This window comes from Hipposideros armiger, unplaced genomic scaffold, assembly GCF_001890085.2.
Source record: "Hipposideros armiger isolate ML-2016 unplaced genomic scaffold, ASM189008v1 scaffold_248, whole genome shotgun sequence".
Classification (NCBI taxonomy): Eukaryota; Metazoa; Chordata; class Mammalia; order Chiroptera; family Hipposideridae; genus Hipposideros; species Hipposideros armiger.
The window spans coordinates 2,460,191-2,481,436 of NW_017731598.1; the positions used below are offsets into that span (position 1 = coordinate 2,460,191).

Below are 21,246 nucleotides of genomic sequence, written 5' to 3' on the forward strand. Positions count from 1 at the left end.
GCAGAGGGATACCTAGAGGAAGAATTTCTAGGTGAATGGAGCCACAGATGCAAGACCCTGATGCAGGAGCTTGCGTGCAGCATTCAGGGAACGGTAAAGGAGCCAGAGTAGCAGGGGAGAGGGAAAGAGATGAGGTCAGTGAGGTGGCCTCAGGGCCATTCTAAGGACTTGGGCTTCTACTCTGGGAGGGGACCTATTCATTCACTTACTCATTGAAAATGTACTGAGCACACTTATTTGCCAAATGAGAAAGTACAGCAAGGAAAAAAGTAAGACTCTGCTCATGAAGTTTACACTGCAGAGGAAGACCATGAACTAATAAAGATAGAGGTAGAATGTCAGACGGTGATATCTGGTCTGGAGAAAATAGGTCAGGAGTGGGGACAAGATCAGGCAAGGTCTACTGAGAAAGTGCTATGTGAGCAGAGATCTAAAGGAGTGAAAGAATGACTAATGTTCCATAGGTAAGAACATTCCAGGCAGAGGGAGCAGCAAAAGTCACAAAGCACTGAGGTATAATAGAAGACAAGACCAGCAAGGTGACCACGTGCCTGGCCAGGTATCAGGGGCCACAGTGAGGGCTGGCCTTGACTCTCAGTGTGCTGGGAGCTGCTGGTGGAGTCTGAGCACAGCAGTGAGCTGATGGAGCTTGTATTTTAAAACATTCAGGCTGCAGTGTTGAGCACAGATTAGCATGGGGCACAGACAGAAGCGGAAAAGTGAGTCAGAAGCGGTCCCATAATCCAGGCCAGAGATGGAGAGGCCTGCACCTGATTGATGGGGCCAGGGCCGGGGCAGGATGGTGAGGAGGGTTTGGATTCTGGAGGAAGAGAAATAGTTTTTGCTGTGGGGTTGGCTATATATATGCGAGAAAGGGCAAGGTCAAGTGTGACTTCAAGATTTCTGACCTGAGTACCTGGGAGGACAGGCTTGGAAGGTAAAATTAGGAACTGTTCTGGACATGTTAATTTTGAGATGCTTAGCCACCCAGGTGGATGTGCCGAGTGAATGGCTAGATAACGAAATCTAGAGTTTAGGGAAGAGGTCCAGGCTGGAGATAGATATTTGGGAACCTTCAGTTGTAGACTGTTCAAACCACAAGACTTTCTATCAGCTCATCCAAGCTTAGAGAATGAGTGTGGATATAGCAGAAAAGATGTCCAAGCATTTGGGTGCTGATCCCTGGGCCCTTCCAACATTCAGAGACAGGAGATAAAGGACAGGCCAACGAGAGGGGAGAAAAACCAAAGAAAGGGCATTCAAGGAAGCCAAGTGAAAGTATTTCAAGAAGGGACCAACTGCCAAATGCTGCTGAGAGGTCTAAAAACGGGGTCCTATTGTTTTACAACCACTTTGTTTTCCTTAAACTACATAATAAACATGAACATCTCAATGGATATATTAGTATAAATTTTTAATAGATGCAGGTTTTTTTGTCCTTATAAACAGTGCAGCAGCTTTGTAGCCATCTCTAAGTACATTCCTAATCATTTTCTTAGGATAAATTCCTACATACGGAATTGCTTGATCAAAAGTGTGCATGATTTTAAGGCTTTTGCATATCATCAATACTGCTTTTACTCAACGACCAATAGTACAATAGAGTGCCCACTTTCTTGAACCCACAGAAGAGTGGCTATTAGAGTTACTTTTTTATTTTTTGCCAATTCTTAAGATTTTATTGGGGAATTGGGGGAGGGAACAGCATTGGGGAATCAGGGAGGGGAACAGACAAGTTGCTGTCCTTTTGTTCTTCAGTCTAGCTGTGGAGGATGTTGCTACACTGGCCCATGTTGATACTGTGATCACTGCGCTCTTCCTGGCTCAGGCAGATTGGTCGCCGGCCATTGGATGGCTGCTCACAGTGGCTCATGGCAGCTCACACCAGCTGCCGGCTACTCACGGTAGCTTACAGCAGCCCACTGCAGCTTCACTGCAGCCTACGCTGTTGCCAGCGACTCACAGCAGCCCAGCTCCAGGTCAAGCTGTTGTTCACCATGTTAGCTGTACAGGGCGCAGCGTCATTGGCCCATGTGGGATCCGAACCGGTGGCCCTGCTGCTCAGAGCTTGTGCTCACAAGTCAACTCAACCAACGAGCCACTCGGCCTGCCCTTGTGCTAATTTTATAAGTGGAAATTGACTAAGAAATCTGAACATATTTCCTAACTTCAATGGCAATCTGTGTTTTTAATAATTTTCCACTGATGTTCTTTGCCCACTTTTCTATTGGGGCATATATGTCTTTTTCTGATTAATTCATATAGAATAGGTCCCTGTGAACTAAGGATATTAACACTTTTTTCTGCCATACGTGTCAAGTTTGTGACGTATTTAATTTTATTTCTGGCATTTAATGTATTCAATTTTTATGTAGTTAAGTCATCAATATTCTCATTTATGACTTTTACTTTTACCTTTATGACATTTAGAAACTCCTTCTCTCCCCAAGATTATAAAATTGAATATGTGGACTTTTTAAACTGATTCGTTAGTGAAGCTATTTATCTTTTGCTTTAGGAAAACCTATCCTGCAAAAAGTTTCCTTGCTTTCTTCTGCCTTCTGATAGTACAATTTAAAAGACCTTATTAGATTCTGTTTTCCCCAAAGTCCTATAAAAGTCACAACATATAAAAAATAGAATCCAATAATGTTAGGGCCCAATGGAGAAAAAATGTAAGCCTAGCTTTGGGACAAGGAAGAATACAAGTTAAAAAGTATTATGCATATCACAGTTATGTATATTTAGAATGCTACTATTTTCCTATCTTTCATAAAAAGATTGGAAGAAAATTCAACTTATTTCTTTTCAAACCTAGCCATAATTTTTTGTTTTTAACTACAGATTTAAACTGTCACCCTAGGCCACTCCACTACCTACTCCATGAGTGTTAACTGAACACAGAGCCTGATTTGGCACAGTACAAATATTTAAGTGATTAAGAAGAGCTTAAAGATCAGCACCTTTTTCTGATGCCTCTTTGTACACACGACTTATTAGGAAAATATTATTGGCGGCGTAAGAGCCTGGGCTGTGAAGTCAGGCCTTGACTGAATCCCAGCTCTGCCATTTGTTACCCGCGGGATCTGACACATTACCTGACATCGCCAAGTCTCTGTTTTTCTCTTCTGTAAACCAGGGAATGAGCCAGACCTGTACCTCACAGTCAACGCAAGGATTAAGCGAGATAATGCACGGAAAGCACTCAGTACAGTGCCAGGCATACAGTAAGTACACAATAAATGTTAGCTGCTCTTACATTTACTTTGAAATTCTTTAAAGATTTCATTACCTCTTTTGCTAGTTTCTGTCCTTGTTCCACACATATAGGCTTTTCTTTCATATCATTCAGTCTTGCTAAAGTTTTGGGGTCATCTCGGAGATCAATCTAATTAAGAAAGGTCAATAATGTCCCATAACATTACAAGTCTTTAAAGATAAATCAAAGCATGTAGTCCCATTTAATCCCCACATACCAATACAAGATTAAACACAAGAACTTAAATTTTTAAACCAACTAATATAATTGCCTTTTTTTGGCACTACTTTTCCCAAAAACATCATAGTGTTTATTATAACTTACAACTGAGATTAAACATGTATATCAATTGCTAAACCTTAGGACCATTTGTCTGAGAGCAACACCACAAGCTAGGCCAGAGAAATTTTTCTTACATGGGTAAAAATCAAAGCAGACATACCTGAGTTCCTATTAATAAAAAGGGTACATTTGGTGCGTATTCCTTAAGTTCCGGCACCCACTCCTCTTTCACATTTTGAAATGAGGCTGGATTCACCACAGAGAAGCATATAAGGAAGACGTCAGTCATTGGATAAGATAAAGGCCTCAGACGATCATAGTCTTCCTAAGGAAGAAAGAAAAACCTCATTATTTCCATTTCCATTTCTTTCGTTTCCATTTCTTTCGTTTCCATGTGTACATTAGATCATATGGTCAAAGAAGCAAAGTCAGGAGTACTCCACAAGCAGAGTGTATGGTACTCTACATAAAATAAGAGAATCCCATTTATTTTTGTTACTTTTAATCCTTTTCAAGTTCTGAACACCAGTGGGGTAAAAATATGACGAGAGCATTGATGACTACCATGAAACTTGCAGAAAACGTACTGTGGCACTAAAGCTGTCACTGGAAACATTTTTAATTGAAAAGTTTGCACAAAGAATTGATTGTAACTAGATGTTGTCTAAGTATTATCATTTATAATAACTAATATATACTGAATATTTACTGTGTTAGGTACTTATCTATATGCTCTCCCAAGTATTTATTTAATCCTCATAACAACTATATAATAACATAAACACCATTATCCCTGTTTTTCATTTGAGTAAACTGAGGCACAGGATGAAGGAGATGGGATTTAAACCCTGGCAGTTTTACTCAGAATCCACGCCTTACCCACTACACATCTTCACTGAGACCTTAAATCTTTGCTTTCCCTGTTTAGTTTTTTTTAATTGTGTGTGTGTGTGTGTGTGTGTGTGTGTGTGAGAGAGAGAGAGAGAGAGAGAAAATTTAAAGATAGAAAAATATAGAATAAATCCACAAAATGCCCCCATTTCCTCCCTAATTTCAGTCCCTTCCTGAAATGGAGATGTTTTCATGTGTATCTTTCCAGTTCTTTTTCTCTGCATGTGTGTGCCTATAACTGCACACATTCAAACATCTGTACATAGAAGAGATCGTGCAATCCATGTTGTTCTGCACCCTTTAGTATGTCTTGGAGATCTTTCCAGACAAGAATACGTTAGACTACCAAGTCATTTTAAACTGCTGCTTCATATTCCATAGAAGAGCTTACTACTGGTGGCTGTTTTAGCATCTCTCTATCACAAAAGGCAGTGAAGATCTTGTTTTGCTTAGGCTATTTTCTGTGACACAAAATTCTGCTTATTTATATTCTAGTGAGTGAACAGAGTCAGGATTCCATTTTTTCAGGGCTGGCCTCTCATCTGGTTTCAAGGAAACTATTTTTGGTCTAGGCCACCACCCCTCTTAAATGACCCACTTCTCTACTAGAACTTCAATGAATGTGGAACTAAAAGAATATTTTAAAACATCTTTCACTCGCAGTTTCAGCAGAAATTCCCTTGTGGAACAATTTTCTTTTCATGTCATCTTCTAACATCTTTTCTTAGTGTAACATTCAACTCAAGCATATTAAAGTCTCAGAGTCTTGATTTTGGAGTTAAGCCTTCTGTTTTTCTGCAATGCTTTCGAAGCACACCCATAGTCTGGGGCCGTGGGCATTGAGAGATTTCTCAGGTATTACTAATAGCTTTACTGGGCAAGAGTGAAAGTGCCATCTCCAATCATCTTTCCTTCTTTTTTTAAAAGTGGAGGCCTCTCACTGGTCTTCAATAAAGCAGTGCTCTGGTGTTAAGAAATTATTAAAGGAGAAATCAAGTGGAGGTAGGTATGAAACATGTGATACCCCAGCCAGTTACTATCAGAGGACTCCTATCAAAAATAGAACATGTTTTGGGGAGGCTGGGTGGCTCAGTTGGTTAGAGTGTGAGCTCCAAGCAACAGGATTGCAGGTTCAATTCCCACATAGGCCAGCGAGCTGAGCTCCCTGCAACTAGAATGAAAACGGTGACTTGAGCTGAGCTGCCGGTGGGAGGCCAGATGGCTCAGTTGGTTAGAGCGCATGCTCTTAACAACAAGGTTGCCAGTTTGATTCCCGCATGGGATGGTGGGCTGCGCCTCCACACACACACACACACACACACACACACACACACACACACACACACACAACTAGATTGAAAGCAGTGACTGAACTTGGAGCTGATGGGTCCTGAAAAACACACTGTTTCCCTATAAAGTTTAAAAATATATATATATATTTTTGAAAAATCAGTTTGAATGTTAAGTAGTTTGATTGGATGCATTAAATATACTTTTACTCTGCTGCCTATTTCAAACTGCATGTCAATAAGCGGGGGAAGGGACAGCACTTAATCTTAGCATCTAACCATAAACTCTACATTCCAAGAGAATTTGGCATGGTCAAGGAATAGGGTACTCTTGTTTAAAAATATCTCCTCATCCATATTTAGACTTCCAATTTTCACAGAATTAGAAATGCGGATACTGTCTCATAGGATTGTGAGGAATATATGAAATAATGCAACGAAAGCACTCAGCATAGTGCCAGGCACATAAAAGAACTCCTCCAGCACTTTCACATAAATTTTTCATCCCACGGGAAACTTGATTCTCCTATTCTTCCACAAATCCACGCAGGATCCCAGCAGTCCCACACCAGTCCTGGTTTTGCATCTCTCTCCAACCACAGAGAAGAAAATCCTTTCGTGAGAAATAAAATTTTCTACACTGGCATCAACACATACAAATCAAACTGAGGTCTCTTGAGGACAGTATACTTTTCAGATTAATAAAAGAGAATGTTATTACTGTACTAATTAGTCATTTGGGGACTCAAAAGCCTTAAGACTATTTAAAATGTAACCGGAAAAAAAAATTTATATATTTCTAAGAAAACCAAATGAGATTTTTTTAATGAAAATTTTACTTTTCAAGCAAGTTTACCTCACCGGGGAACTAGAATGTGCACTCTTTCTCTAGAAGAGTATTACAGGAATAAAAAGAAAGTGAATGCACAGTTCCCTAGAAATGCTTAATAATATTACCCCAAATATTCTACAGAACATAAGTTTGTTGTATGGCTCGCCTTCATAACCTTGGTAAATACTGACTTTCCTAAATGAGAGAGACATGTGAGCACAAAGGAAAGAAATTCGACTAATCATTTCTAGATGTCTGTTAAATTGCAGATTTTGGTGAAATAATTAAAATGTGAAGGATTTGGGTTATAAAAAACAAAACAAAGACAAGTATGTTTAGAACGCCTTAGAAAGAAATTTTACCTCTAAAGTCTGAACTCTATCTAAAATGAACTCCTGTCTGTAATCTCCAGATAAATAATTGGCAGTTATTATAAGAATGAGCCCTTTCTACTTCAATCTAGCCAAAGTAATTAGAAGTCTAATAATAGCAAATTAAAAAAAATAAATTATCCCCTATGCATTCTGTACCCTGCATCTTATAAAATCGTTTATCCCCACTGTGCAGTATCTTGGGTGAACTTAATGTGAAATTCTGGATTTGGGGAAAAATAAATTGAAGCATGCAGAACCCTTCATCTCCAGCTATTTAGTTTAAATTTGACAACACAAAGAAAATTAAATGTGGAGCAATTCTCCTTACTTTTAAGTAGCCCCTTATCAAAGTCAGAACTTCACGCCAACTCTCTAGTGTCCTCCTAATTAACAAATCAATTATATTTTACTTCTTTTAAAAAAAGGTAAGTATTAGAAACATTTCAGCATGGTAACTGGAACACTCTTAGGAGTAGAGAAAAGTGTATTAACACAACTGTCTTACATCAAAACCATGAAAAACAATGCATGAGTTCGGTCAACAGGATTATTGGACTACTTAGTAAATCTTTAGTTTCTTTTCTTTTTTTTTTTTCAAGCAAGCATGTTTATTAACCTGCTGGGCTGAGCCCATGAGAGGCGTCAGCCCCTGCAGGTTTTAGTTTCTAACCAAATGGCTAACTACCAATTTTTTAAAAGCGTCTTCTGGTAGCTTAGGGATTAGGCTCTCCATTCTAGTCAAGTCTTTAATCTAGATGACAACCTTAACACCTTAGAAGTATCACACACGTACAACCTGAGAAGGATTTGCAGACAGAAAGAGACTGAAGAAATGTGCTCTGAGAGGAAACAAAAGACCTTCAGGGGTAACGGAGAACTGTAGCAAATGACCATCAGGTGGGGGACCCCTTTTTATGTACAGCTCGGCCAGCAGTGCCCATGAGCACCCCTACTTCTCTACTACCTTTGTCTCCTTCATGTGGACTTGGGGCTCCCTCCTACTTTAGTGGATTCTGTTTAAATTACACATTTTTTAGCATATGTATTTAAAAAATATATATCCAAAACATGAATTTTAAGCAAAACAACTCACACTGGACAGTACAGGCCTTGCCATGCTTTGTTAACTAGTATGCTATCACACACTGGTCACTTAAAATCAATCAGCAAAGATTTATTGAGATCCTACTGCATGGAAGACGTTCTAAGGATACATACACATACAAGGAACAACTGCCCCCTCAGGAGCTTATAGTTTAGTTGGGAATTCAAGACACATACATATAAAAAGACAGTCATATACAACAATGGAAGAAAGAAAAGTATAAACTGAGCAGGTGAATATAGAAATGCTTAATCCAAGAAACATTAATAGGGCACCTACTATGTGTCCAGAATGGTGCTAAGTGCAATGAATCATCAGAGAAATGAAGGAAGAACAAGGTTCAGATCATATCTGATATGTATAACATCTTAAAAACATTTGCAAAGCTTTGTCATAAGATATCTGTATGGTAAAAATAAGGCAACGAGGGCCAGTCGAGTGGCCCAGCTGGTTAAGAGCTCGCTCAAGAGTGCGAGTTCTGAGCAACAGGGTTGCTGGTTCAATGCCCAGCCCGACCTGAGCTGCAACTGAGCTGCCAACAGGGGGCAGGACGGCTCAGCTTAAAAAATAAAAATAAAAAAATAAGGCAACGAGCTCAAATGAGCAACAGTACACACAACGTACCCGTGGCACCTCAGGAGAGCATTGCAGACCTCAAAGCCACAGTCTAGAAGAGAAGAAATCGGGATGCCGGTGTGGGAACATGCATAAGGGTGGCACAGAAGAGGAAGAATTTGATAGGTGGGGAGAGACACAAATATTTATAACAGTCTCTACTCTTAGGGAGTTAGTTCCTGGTAAGGGAGACAAATGTACGTGAACACAATATTACAAGTCAGAATGTGGTAAATATCAAGCGTGGTAATTAGGGGACACTAAGGAAAGGCTTCTTAAAGGTGGTGGGATTTGAGCTGAGGCTTACAGAATGGACAGGATTGACACATATATGACCTATCAGCAACACGGCCTTGGTCAAGTCACTGATTTCTTAGAGGCTTAGTTTCTCTGTAAAATGGGAACATGTCAGCGGCAAACGCTTTGAAGACTATAAAGTGCTATAAGAACGTATTATACTCCCGAATTATCCAGGATGTTACTTTGATTTCGGAAATAGTCATTTACCAAAGCCTACAAGAGTTTTCCTCTGTAACAACCTAGAATGAGAAAACATGGGACCGCAAACAAATAATTCTTTAACAGACAAGCCCCAGACTTCTAAAGTCTAAAATAGCTTCTAACTACTTTAAGAGATACAGAAAATGTAAGACAATTAAAGAATGCCCCTGACAACTGGAGGCTCGTGGTATACGAAGGAGCAACTCTGCCACTTCCAAAGCGCACAGTAATTTCCATCTGAAACATCTGTTTTTCGTGAGGAGCCCAAAATAGGTATCGGGCATGGCTCTTGAAACACTGCAACCCCCAAAGGGTGCGTACTAAAGCCAAGAGGCCACATGGACTGAAGCTAGCTTCTGAAGACGAAAAGTGTTTTGTCATAAATCTAACTTATAAATTATACACATTCCTACAATAATTCTTAGTAATAGTAGTCTATGAAACCTCATTTCCTTTGTACACTCCTTTTTGTCATTTTCGAGTTCGTTTTGTATTTGAAACTTTCTGAAATGAAAATATTGCTTTTCACCCCCTTAACAATAATTCTGCTTTTAAAGGACGCTGGGTTGGGTCTATATTGGGAACATTTTGATAAGTTTGGTTCCACATGCATCAGTGACAAGTTTACTGAATTTGCCTGCCTGCAGTAAGGAAAATTTGGGGAGGAGAAAGAATTTTTTTTTAAGTCTTATAAATTCCTAAGAGGTAATTGTTTTTCAAAAACTTTTCAAACATTTCAGTTCAGTCGTAAAATGGTTTTTATAGATCTCACTGACCTGATTAGCTCTTAGTAAAGGAATTCTTGAAATTGAAAGTTTAACTTCTAACTTTCAGCAACTGTCATCTTCATATATTATGATTTATAATAAGTCAGTCTCCCAATTGATTTACCAATTATTTAAGAGCTAGTGAACCAGAGAGTTGGCTTATTTCCCATCTCTATCTTCCTTTTGACTGCCTGACTCATCCCAACTCCTGTTTAGGTTGGCCGAAGAGAAAGGGGAGAAAGTTTAAAAGTGCTATAGCAGAAAGACAATCCGCTAGAGAACTGGCCCAGCCCGTATCTAACTGTGTCATTATGAACCAGCACTTCCTCTTCTCTAAAAGGACAGGACTGAACTAAATCAACACATTACATGCTTAAAAACGCTCAGACTAACACTTTTTACCCTGGTGAGCAGCCCTAGTAACAGATTTAACGTGGGAGGAGATTTAAACGACTGGTAAAAGAATCAAGCTTTAGGATTCTGTTTGATCTACGCTGACCCCACAAGGCAGAGGATCAAGGCTTAGCTAAATATGGCCCTCAGGCAAGTTCCCCATCTGTGAGGGGAGAATAAATATAGCACACACATGTTAAAATAAATGAGAGAGCTGGTCAAGTGTTTTGAGCCCTTCAGTAGACAAGTCTGACTTGCCAAAAAAAGAGACAAGCCACAACTTCAGAGCCGGCACAGTTCTTTTTTTTGTGCATGGTGAGATGACTTCCCTCATTGTAAAGGATTTAGAATGGAAATTCTACGCTGTCTGGAGCTGTAACGATAAGTCTCTTTCACTAACACAGAGATCGGCGGGCCCGAGGCAGGCAGAGAGAAGGTAAATGTCAGGTCATGCTTCCGTGCAGTGCATTCCTTTTCTAACTTTCTCGGCACAAATTTCATGTTGATGGAATATTCATTCATTTAATAATTCCAACAAATATCTGCCAGCTCGGTGCTGAGCACTGTGTGTGCTCTAGTGAAAGACAGGATGCTGACCCTCGTGGAGTGCTTAGCGTAACGGCGGGCAAGCAAGAGCCTCTCAATTAGGGCAGCGCTACGCAATGTATGGGGGACGTTTTGGAAATGTGGGAGGTGTTTCTGGATTGTCAATATGAATGGGAAACCCTACTGTCATTTAGGGGTGAGGGACAGATGCTACCACCTGTGTGCATCATTGGCGAGTGTATGCTAGGCATGGATGAACATGAAAAACCCTTTTATAACTACCCGAATCTTAGGACCTAACTCTGCTGTACACAAAAACACAAAGTATTTTTCGTACAGTTTTAACGAATTTTCTAGGAAGGTAATTTTAGTGCAAATTGAAGGAGAAAGGTAGACTGTACTTTATTTTGTTCAAAACATGACAGGGGTTCCTTACCACTGCAGAAAATTGCACACCACTGGCAATATTGCTGTTAGTATTTGAATCGCCAATAAACTACAACTACGTCAGTCAACATTTGTCGCTGTTGTATTCATGCTAATACTATCTCTAGGTGTAGGCACCTGACTGACAGCTCATTGTGACTTCTGGAGTCCTTTAGCTCTCAGAACTTAGGAACTCAATACTGAAATAAATATTTGTATGATGAATTACTTTCCTTTTATTTCCCCTTCATTTACTGCTAGGATGTTATAGTGATTTAAAATTATGTGTATAGAACCCTCACAACCCGGACTTTTAATACACAAAGAAGGCAAGCAGCCAAGCAGTAAGAGAAGACCCCAGGAACTACAGTTCGATTAAGCCTGAAATGCTGGTTTCCTTTATGCCCAGATGAGGCAGTCAAGCTGCATGGAGGAGTTAAACCATGGCTACCAAACTCATTTGGAATTTGAGTACTTGATCCACACTCCTTGGCCAAACATACAGTGCAATCTGGCATCTGAGGACGAGGAAGGCAAAATCAGGATGACCTAATACAGTTCGCAAATGCACTTTTTTCATGGAACAGACTGTTTAGAAACTAGTTTCTGGTGGGGTCATAAAAATGTTTTGGAACTCTAGAGAGGTGGAGGTTGTGCAACCACTGTGAATATACTAAACGCCACTGAATTGTACACTTTAAAATGATTTTATGTGGTGTGAATTTCACCTTAAGAAAAATATACACAGGTCCACAAGTGCAAAGCTGGGATCTTGCGGCCACACACACACACACACACACACACACACACACACACACAGTCACAGAAATTTCTTTGACATTCAGAGAGGTGCAGAAACACACTGCAGGAAGTCCCGAGAAGCCGACACATCAGCTCCTCAGGACCTGCATTAATTGCCCTGGCACGCCTCCCCACTGTGGAGAGCGGATATTTTATACCCACTTCTGCCTGTTCTGCATTCCTTCCTTCAGCTTCTCCCCTCCAGCTCTGGCTCTCGTGTACTACAGGAGGCTCCCAGCAGAGCTCTCCCAGGCCTATAACAAGTAACCTCATCACATAACTACAGCCTCATTTAACGTCACAGCTCCAACAAGAGTACCCTGTTCCTGCTTTCGCACTAACTCCAACTATCTCACTGAACCTTCACCATCAGCCTATGAAACAGGGCAGCTCCTAGCTTAAAGAAGCTACTGGCCCCTTTGTTTTAACAGGCAGTAGTAGATCAGAGGTTCTGGGCTTCTTTTTTTTTTTTTAACTTTATTGGGGAACAATGTGTTTTTTCCAGGACCCATCAGCTCCAAGTCCAGTCGCCACCTTCAATCTAGTTGCAGCAAGATGGGACTCCACCATCCCATGCGGGAGTCGAACTGGCAACCTTGTTGTTGTTAAGAGCATGCGCTCTCACCAGCTGAGACATCTGGCCGCCTGGTTCCGGGCCTTTTGAATCTTTGAATCACAGGCTTACTAGCTGTGCTGCCTTGGGCAAGTCACTTATCTTTTCTGTTTCCTTTGTCTATAAAATAGATTACTAATAGGTGCTGTTGGGAAGATTAAATGACCTAAGGTATGAATGGCACTTAGCATAGGTGGTGGCTGCTAGCTTATAAACATACCCAGTAGCTCTCCTTCTCCACTGAGTTTCAGCAGATTTGAGGCAGAGAAATTAAACAGGCAGAAAATGAAGACTGAGGGTAAAACTGACTGTGAAAAACACACTGAGAAATTTTGCTGGTTTAATAAATGCTTATGTTTAACATGGCAGACAAGAACTGAAGTCAAGTTTTTTAATTAAAATACCTGAATATAGCTAAACCAATATACCTCAAATGTTTTTTTTTTTAAAACAATGGCTAATGAGACAGACCTAAGAAGTGAAAAGGTTTCAAGATGCTTGTGGATTTTGAGGTGGCCACTGAGCCCTTGCTTGCTCGTGTGTTGCACACAGCCAGTTTTTGGGGGATGACTGTAAAATGTGAATTAGACACACATTTGCACCAGCATCCTTTGTGTTCTAAGAAGCTCAGCCAATCCAGGGTCGTACTTCCCACTAGAAAGAACCTGGCTAGGGAGACATGACATTTACTGATGCGAACCAAGAGCCAGGGAAACAAAATCAAAGAGAAGCTGCACTACAGCCAGACGAGGAAACTGGTAATAACAAAAACAAAACTTAATAAGAAAAGCACCAGATAGGGGCCGGCCGAGTGGCGCGATGGTTAAGAACTGGCTTGGGACGCCAGAGGGCCCCGGTTCGGATCCCACATATGAGGGCCAGTGACACTGCCCTCTACAGCTAAGATGCTGAACAACAGCTCAACCTGGAGCTGGGCTGCCCTGAGTCGCCGGCGACGGCGTGGGCTGCAGTCCCTGTGGCAGTGGATTGCCATGGGCTACCATGTGTAGCCAGCAGCCAGCGTGAGCGGCCAGCAGCCGCAGTGAGCGGCCGTCCAGAAGCCGGCGACTGATCTGCCTCGCCAGAGAAGAGCGCAATGATGGTGCCAACTTGGGCCGGTGAAGCAACATCCTCCACAACTAGATTGAAGAACAAAACGACAGCAACTTGTCTGTTCCCCTTCCCCCAATTCCCCAGCACTGTTCCCATCCCCCCAATTCCCCAATAAAAATCTTTAAAAAAAAAAAAAAGCACCAGATAAAGGTCTTTCCAGTGGTTTCAAGTGTCCATTCTCTTTTCCATATCTTCATAGAATCCTTGGAGGCAGCATTAGGACAGGTGCTGTCATCCTGCCCTCCAGGACAGTGAGGGCAGCAGCTGAGCCCAGGGCACTAGATGAAGTGTTGGCAGAACTATCAGTGGTGCAGTTGGACTGGTCAGGATGAGAGTTGGGGATAGTTTTTAAACTTTGAGGTATGGATCCTTTGGTCTGGTCAAATTGCACAGGAACCTACAAGGTTCCAGCTCATAGCCCTGCCTTGTGTTACCCACTAAGGTGAGTCCTGTAGGAGCCTGTTGTCATCATGTCAACTCCTTTACTGAATCTGTGTTATGTGCTGCCTGGAAAATCAAACAGCATACATCTTCCTTCAGAGAGCCACAAGCTTAGTTAGGCAACCTTGTAAGACACTGGCAGCAGGACGAAGTCACTAGAATAATGAATTCTAGATTTAGAATCAGAAGGGCTGGTCAGAGGTCTAGCACTGCCTCTTATGGGGTGTGCACGTAACCTGAACAGGTCATTTCAGTGTCTCTGAGTCTTTCCTCATCCATTAAAAAAGGCAGGGGAAGGGGGGGAATATAATATCACCCCAAAGAGTTGCTGTTATGATTAAATAGGATGAACAGGTCCAGAGAAGTCCTCAAATGTAGACACTACATTATTGACGAGACTCACATGCTAAGTGCCACAGGAATTCAGAGGGGGAGAGAATACGTCCACCTTTGAGGCCTAGAAAAGGCTGCAAGGAATACCTTGTCCTACCTGTGTCCCCTCCCCATCCTGAACCCATCCACACATGCCATCTCCTCACTTAGGAAAAGTGTCCTGAGCCTCCTGAGACCATACCCAGAGCTGAAAGTGCTCCATCCAGCCTCCCAATATCATTGATAGGTATAGTTAATATGTACCAATATCATATATAGGTATAGTTAATATGTACAGGAGAACTATGGTAGGATACCCTAATAGCCTTGGCACAAGGCTACATTTCGAGAATTAAATGAATGAAAATCAAACCATAACAGTTATTAGTCATCCGCTGTGTGGGTCATACTAAGAAATGACTGAGACACTTGAAAACAGTCACCTAATCAAAGTCACTAAAGAAAGCCGTAACCTAATAAGAGTACGTTTTGGTCTGTCTGAAAAATATTAATTGAAAGTCATGGTCTATAAAGACTGTACACAGAGGAGAAGATAGTACAATAATTAGTGTATTAATGTCCATCCAGCTCTGCCCGATGATAAGATGCTGGACCTGCTAGACACACAGATCCTGGTCTCTAAAAAGCCACGCTCTCGCGTAGAAGGGAAAGTTCATCATGTGATTCCAGGACCTGGAAGAAATATAAATCTCCTCTAAGACTTCTAACTCCTTTTGCTGCAAAGCCTCAACCCCAAACGAGCTTCTTATGAATTCATTTCCCCAGGTACCTTGATGCTAAGAAAAGATACACTGGATAGCAGGCACTGGAAAGAATTACTCATCACCATAACTTTGCTCTTCATAATTTATGTTTTCTAATTGTAAAAATTAAAAAAAATTAAAAATTGGGGAAGACTTCAATTAAATCCCAGCTGATTGAACACATGTATTTATCTCTGATATCTCCTAAGTCCTCTAACAAGTACAGTAATTTTAAAAAAGAAAAAGGGATAAAGTCACAAGGACAAAGCAAACAGGAAAGGTGATAACAGCAACATTTTAGAAGCTAGAAGGCAAAAGAACAAGTTGGAAGTGAGTTAGCAGACCCACAAAGCAAAATCCTGGGCCAGCAAAGAGGGGGAAGGTGAGCGGGGTGTGGGAACTGTAGCAGTGTGTTCTGCAATTGGGTTGAAGGTAGAGCCACAAACTTTCTCTGTCATGGTAAACACTCTCCCCAACCCTGATGAAAGGCAGAGAATATTTATTCTCTGGAAAGGGTAGAACAGAGGGTTCCCTGAATGGGAGTACACAAGGCCCATCTGAACGTACCAAACACACAAGGCCAAGGTACATACTATCCTACTTCCTCTACTCAACTCCAGGACATTGGCAGCCCAGGAGGAACCCCTCAGCAGGAGAATAGATTTTTTTTCTCGAGAATATGACCAGCCCCAGAAGACTAAAAACTGACATTATAGCTTCCCCAATGCAAAGGCCCAGACAGATCACCCTACAGCAGTGGTTCTCAACTGAAGGAGTGAGGGGTGATGTTGGCCCAATGGGAACATTTGGCAATGTCTGGAGATATTTTTGATTGTCATGACTCGGGTGGGAGTGCTACAGGCATCTAGTGGGAAGAGGCCAGGGATGCTGCTAAACATCCTACAACATACGGGACAGCCCCGCACAACAAAGAATTATCCAGCCCAAAATATCAGTGGTGGGGAGCTTGAGAAACCCGACCTATAGTCAAGGCCAGAGTCAACCAGGCCCACGCATACATAGAGCTTCCCACATGCGCCAGTGACACTCTCCTAAATATGAGTAGGCACTTGAGGAATTGCCACGAAAGACAGAGATCAAAATGAGACTGTTCAGGGAGGCATAAGCTTCAAAAAACTATCATTTAACATCCTCAGAAAAATTAGTGGAGATATTCAATCAAAAAGCCAAACCAAACTTAGAAGATACTAAAGAAAACAAACATTCAGAGAACAGGAAAAGCCTCTTGAAAATTAAAAATAGAATTACATGTAAAAAAACAGAAGGGGCAGGTGATAATATTGAGGAACTCCCCCCAAAATAGAGCAAAAAGACACAGAGAAAGCAAATATAAGGAAATTAGAGGACCATCCTAAGAACGCCAACATTTAAGTGCTGAGAGTTCTAGTGTAATAGAGATTCACTGGAAGTAAAGAAATCAAAGAAATAAACCAAGAAAATTTCTCAGAATGGAAGGACATGAGCTTCCAGACTGAAAGGGCCCACATAGTAAGCTAGCTACTCCAAAGTCCATGACTGAAATTTCAGGAACATGAAATGGCAGATCCTAAAAATTTCCAGAAGAGAACCAGGTTCCTAATAACAAATCAAGGATCAAATTGGCATCAGACCTTTGATAGCATAAATTGAAGCTGGCAAACAATGGAGACTTTTTTCTTCAAAGTTCTGAAGAGAAAAAAAAAGATGATTTCCAATCCATTTTCAAACTGTCAGTCAGGTATGAAGGAAATAAAAACATTGTCAAATACAGTAGGTGTCAAAAAGTTTTGCCTGCAATGCATCTTTTCTCAGGAGATTAATAAAATATATGCTCCACCAAAATGAAGGAATGAACCAAGAAGACATGAAAAATAAAAACAGGGATCTAATACAAGGGATAGAGCCAAAGGGAATCCCAATAAAGAAGGGAAATCCCAGCATGACAGCTCTGTAGCAAGCTAGAGGCAAGCAGGTCAGGCTCATGAGGGATGCTTCCAAGAAGAAACCGACGGAATACCTGATACGTTAAATTGCATGGAAAGGCAAATTTGACAATGCAGAGAAAACTAAGCATGGGAAGAAACAATTAACTTCAAAGGAAACGAAAAATTTGGTAAAAAAGGAAAAAGTAATTATAGTATACTATGTGACTCAACTGTGATAACGTAGTAATAGAAATATAACTACTGGTCAACTATCATTGAAAAATAAATTTTAAAAAAGCAAATGGCAGCAAAGAAAAAATATATATTACCACTGATCAGTGAACAAATTACAATATAGCTACTGGGAAATGATGAATGGGAAGTGGAAGTTAAGTGTGAAAGCGTGCTAAAGCCTCAGCATGCATGGTGTGAAGTCAATAGGAGATTTTTTTTTTTTTTTAACAAATAGCTAAAAGTTAAAATGGTTGCCTCAGAGAAGTGGGAAATGGCTTTACTGTAGAGGAAGTGAAGAGGGGTCTTTTGTTTCTCCATAATAGGATCTTATAAAACTGTTGATCTCTAAGCCATCTGCATGTATAACTTTAATAAAAAATGACATTTTTTTAAAAATTGGAGGAAACCAGCATAAAGTATAAAGAAGTAAATTACTAAAAATATTTAATATCACCACCTAGAACTAACCAATTTGACAATTTGACAATTTTGTTCCAATTTTTTCCTTGCACATTATACATACGCAGTCTTCATTTTGTAATCATTGTTGTAATCATGCTATATATATGGTTTTGACTCCTGTTTTTTCACACTTGACACATAATTAGCCTTTTCACATATCTTTACATTTTTTTTGTTGTTGTTAACTTATTATTTTTTTTAAGATTTTATTGGGGAATTGGGGGAGGGAACAGCATTGGGAAATCAGGGAAGGGGAACAGACAAGTTGCTGTCCTTTGGTTCTTGCTTCACTGGCCCATGTCGGTAGTGATCACTGCGCTCTTCCTTGCTGAGGCAGATCGGTCACCAGCCATTGAACAGCTGTTCACGGCGGCTCTTGGCAGCTCACGCTGACTGCCAGCCATTCACGGTAGCTCATGGCAGCCCACTGCAGCCTCACTGCAGCCTGTGCCGTCATCGGCAACTCAGGGCAGCCCAGCTCCAGGTCGAGCTGTTATTCACCATCTTAGCTGTAGAGGGCACAGCATCACTGGCCCTCATATGGGATCCAAACCGGGGCCCTGCTGCTCAGAGCTGATGTCCCAAGCCAACTCCTAACCAATGAGCCACTCGGCTGGGCCTTGTTAACTTTTTTTTAATTAATGTTTATTGGAGTGACAATTGTTAGTAAAGTTATTTAGGTTTCAGGTGTACAGTTCTGTAATACATCATCTACATATCACATTGTGTGTTCACCACCCAGAGTCAGTTCTTCCATCACCACATATTTGACCTCTTTTATCCTCATCTACCAACCTCTTCCCCACTTTGTTGAAAGCAGTTTTTAATGGCTGTGATTAATCTAATACACGTCATGCTACCATTTAAAAAACCCCTTTTTACTATGCATTAATGTGTTTATAAGTTATCACTATTATAAATATTGCTGTGAAGGATATTATTTTATGTAAACACAGAGGGTGCCAAAAAATGTTATACATTTTAAGAAAACTATGAAAATTGTAATACTCAATATATACTGATAACAAAAGATGAATACAAGTCATATTTTACTTCTGCAATTACAAGGGGTGCTCAAAGTGGTTACCATCAGCGTCCAGACACTTCTGATTACGGCGAACTACTGCTTGAGCAACAGTGACCAAAGTGTCCACTTGCACACATTTTTTGGTTTTTTGGCACCCCTGGTATGACTCTGGATCTTTCCTTGGCATAAATTCACAGAAATGGATCATTTCGAAAATTTCAGGGTCCTTGCCAAATTAACCTCTGTGATATTGTAATTTATAATAAGAAGTATATACTTGGTCTTGGTTCCTTTTTCTGGCATAAAGCTCCTAAAACCTTTGGGATTTCCTAAGTAATGACAGCATAAAGGTGTCTCTTGTGTTGATGAGGTGACTTTTGGACCCTATCCTTAGTTTACCAGGAGACCCAACTATGTGATTATGGGTTGGAACTTGTAGTCCCAACCACTTCCCACCACTTCTGGGAAGAGGGGCTGACGTTGAATCAATTACCAATGGCCAATGATTTATTAACAATTGTGCCTATGCAACGAAGCTTCCATAAAACCCCAAAAGGACAAGGTTCCGAGAGCTTCTGGGTTGGTAAATACATGGAGGTGCTGGGAGACTGGTGTGCTTGGGGAGAGGATGGAAACTCCGCATCTCTTCCCACATACCTTGCCCTATGCAGCTCTACATCTGGCTGTTCATGAGCTCAATATCCTTTTACAATAAACCCATGATCTAGTAAGTAACATGTTTCTCTGAGTTCTGTGAGCTGCTCTAGCCAAATAATTGAACCGCCTGAGGAGGGGTTCATGGGAAACTCTGATTCATAGCCAGTCGGTCAGAAGTACAGGTAACAATCTGGACTTGTGACTGGCATCCTGAGGTGGAGGGGGTCCTGGGAACCTCCAATCTGTAACCGGTTGGTCAGAAGCACAGGTAACAGCCTGGGCTTCCAACTGGCATCTGAGTTGTGTTGGTGGAGTGGTGGTAGGGGAAGAGTCTTGTAGGACTAAACCCTTAACCTGTTGAATCTGATACTGCCCCCAGGTAGATAGTATCAGAACTGAGTTGAAATCTCAGACCACCATGCTGGTGTTTGCTTGTTGTATAGGTGGGGATGTCCCCCCCACACACACACACACACACTGAAATTGAGTCTCACAACATTCAGAACCTCCAAATGGTTTGTATCAGTTTTTACTCCAAACAATGCTGCACAGTGCATCCACTTCTGGGTAACAATTTTTCCCATCTTGTCCAATGTGATAGGTAAAAAAAACCCAAAACAAACTTATTTGCATATCTTTGCACATCATGTGTTCACTGACATTTTGCTTTTCTTCTTTTGTGAGCTATTGGTTTATGTCTTGTGTCCATTCTTCCACTGAGACCACATGGTAAATTAATCCTTCGGCAACTTCATTTATATCTGGATCTCTTATGAATCAACAGATCAGACCCATGAACCTGATGATCTGTGAGAGTCTCAATAAAATCAAGTTTCTGAATCTGGATGGCCCCACTGAGGCCCTATCTGTGAGGCTCTGGGCAAGTAGCCAAGCAGTTGGGCACCTTTATGACATTCCTCACACTCCACAAATTTTAGCTCCTTGTGGCACGTCCCATTTTCTACATGCATTTTGGTCATCTGTATATATCTCCTCCTCCCACTAGACTCTAAACTCCTACTGGGGAAGTACCCTATCTGATGGATCTTTATGTTCCTCACCTCACCTGTGGTTAACAGATGCTCATATACTTGATGAATGAAGATATAAGGGTGGGGATAGGGGTAGGGGAGGCTATGAACAGAGGCACAGAGAAAACTAGAACACTGGGCGGGTAGAGGGGAGACCACCCCCACCCCTACCTAAGGCAGGGATGAAGACAGCACTAGACATGCATGACCAACAGAGCCTCACTTTCTGCCTCATAACCTGGAGAATGATTCCCAGAGCCTGGGGGAAAATGCCCATGTAATAAAGACTGGCAAAAGGGAATAAAAAGGAAAGACAATGATGATTCAGCCATAAAAAGGAATGAAATATGATACATTCCACAACATGGATGAACCTTGAAAACATTATGTTAAGGGCCGGCCGAGTGGCGTGTTGGTTAAGGGTTGGCTTGGGACACCAGCTCTGAGCAGCAGGGTCCCGGTTCAGATCCCACATGAGGGCCAGTGATGCTGCGCCCTCTACAGCTAAGATGGTGAACAACAGCTC

The 21,246-nt window shown here is 41.2% G+C and overlaps 1 protein-coding gene across 2 annotated transcripts in view; it reads right to left on the bottom strand.

Moving 5' to 3' along the window:
• RHOQ (ras homolog family member Q) overlaps nt 1-21,246 on the bottom strand; it is a 38,268-nt gene that overhangs the window by 3,732 nt on the left and 13,290 nt on the right. Inside the window, exons 3-4 of one of the 2 annotated variants that reach the window (XM_019655871.1) lie at nt 3,702-3,866; nt 3,293-3,388 (exon numbers count right to left, since the gene is read on the bottom strand). In XM_019655871.1, the coding sequence (XP_019511416.1) occupies nt 3,293-3,388; nt 3,702-3,866 (261 nt within the window). The remainder of the gene's footprint in view (nt 1-3,292; nt 3,389-3,701; nt 3,867-21,246) is intronic. The other variant, XM_019655872.1, reaches the window with a different exon arrangement.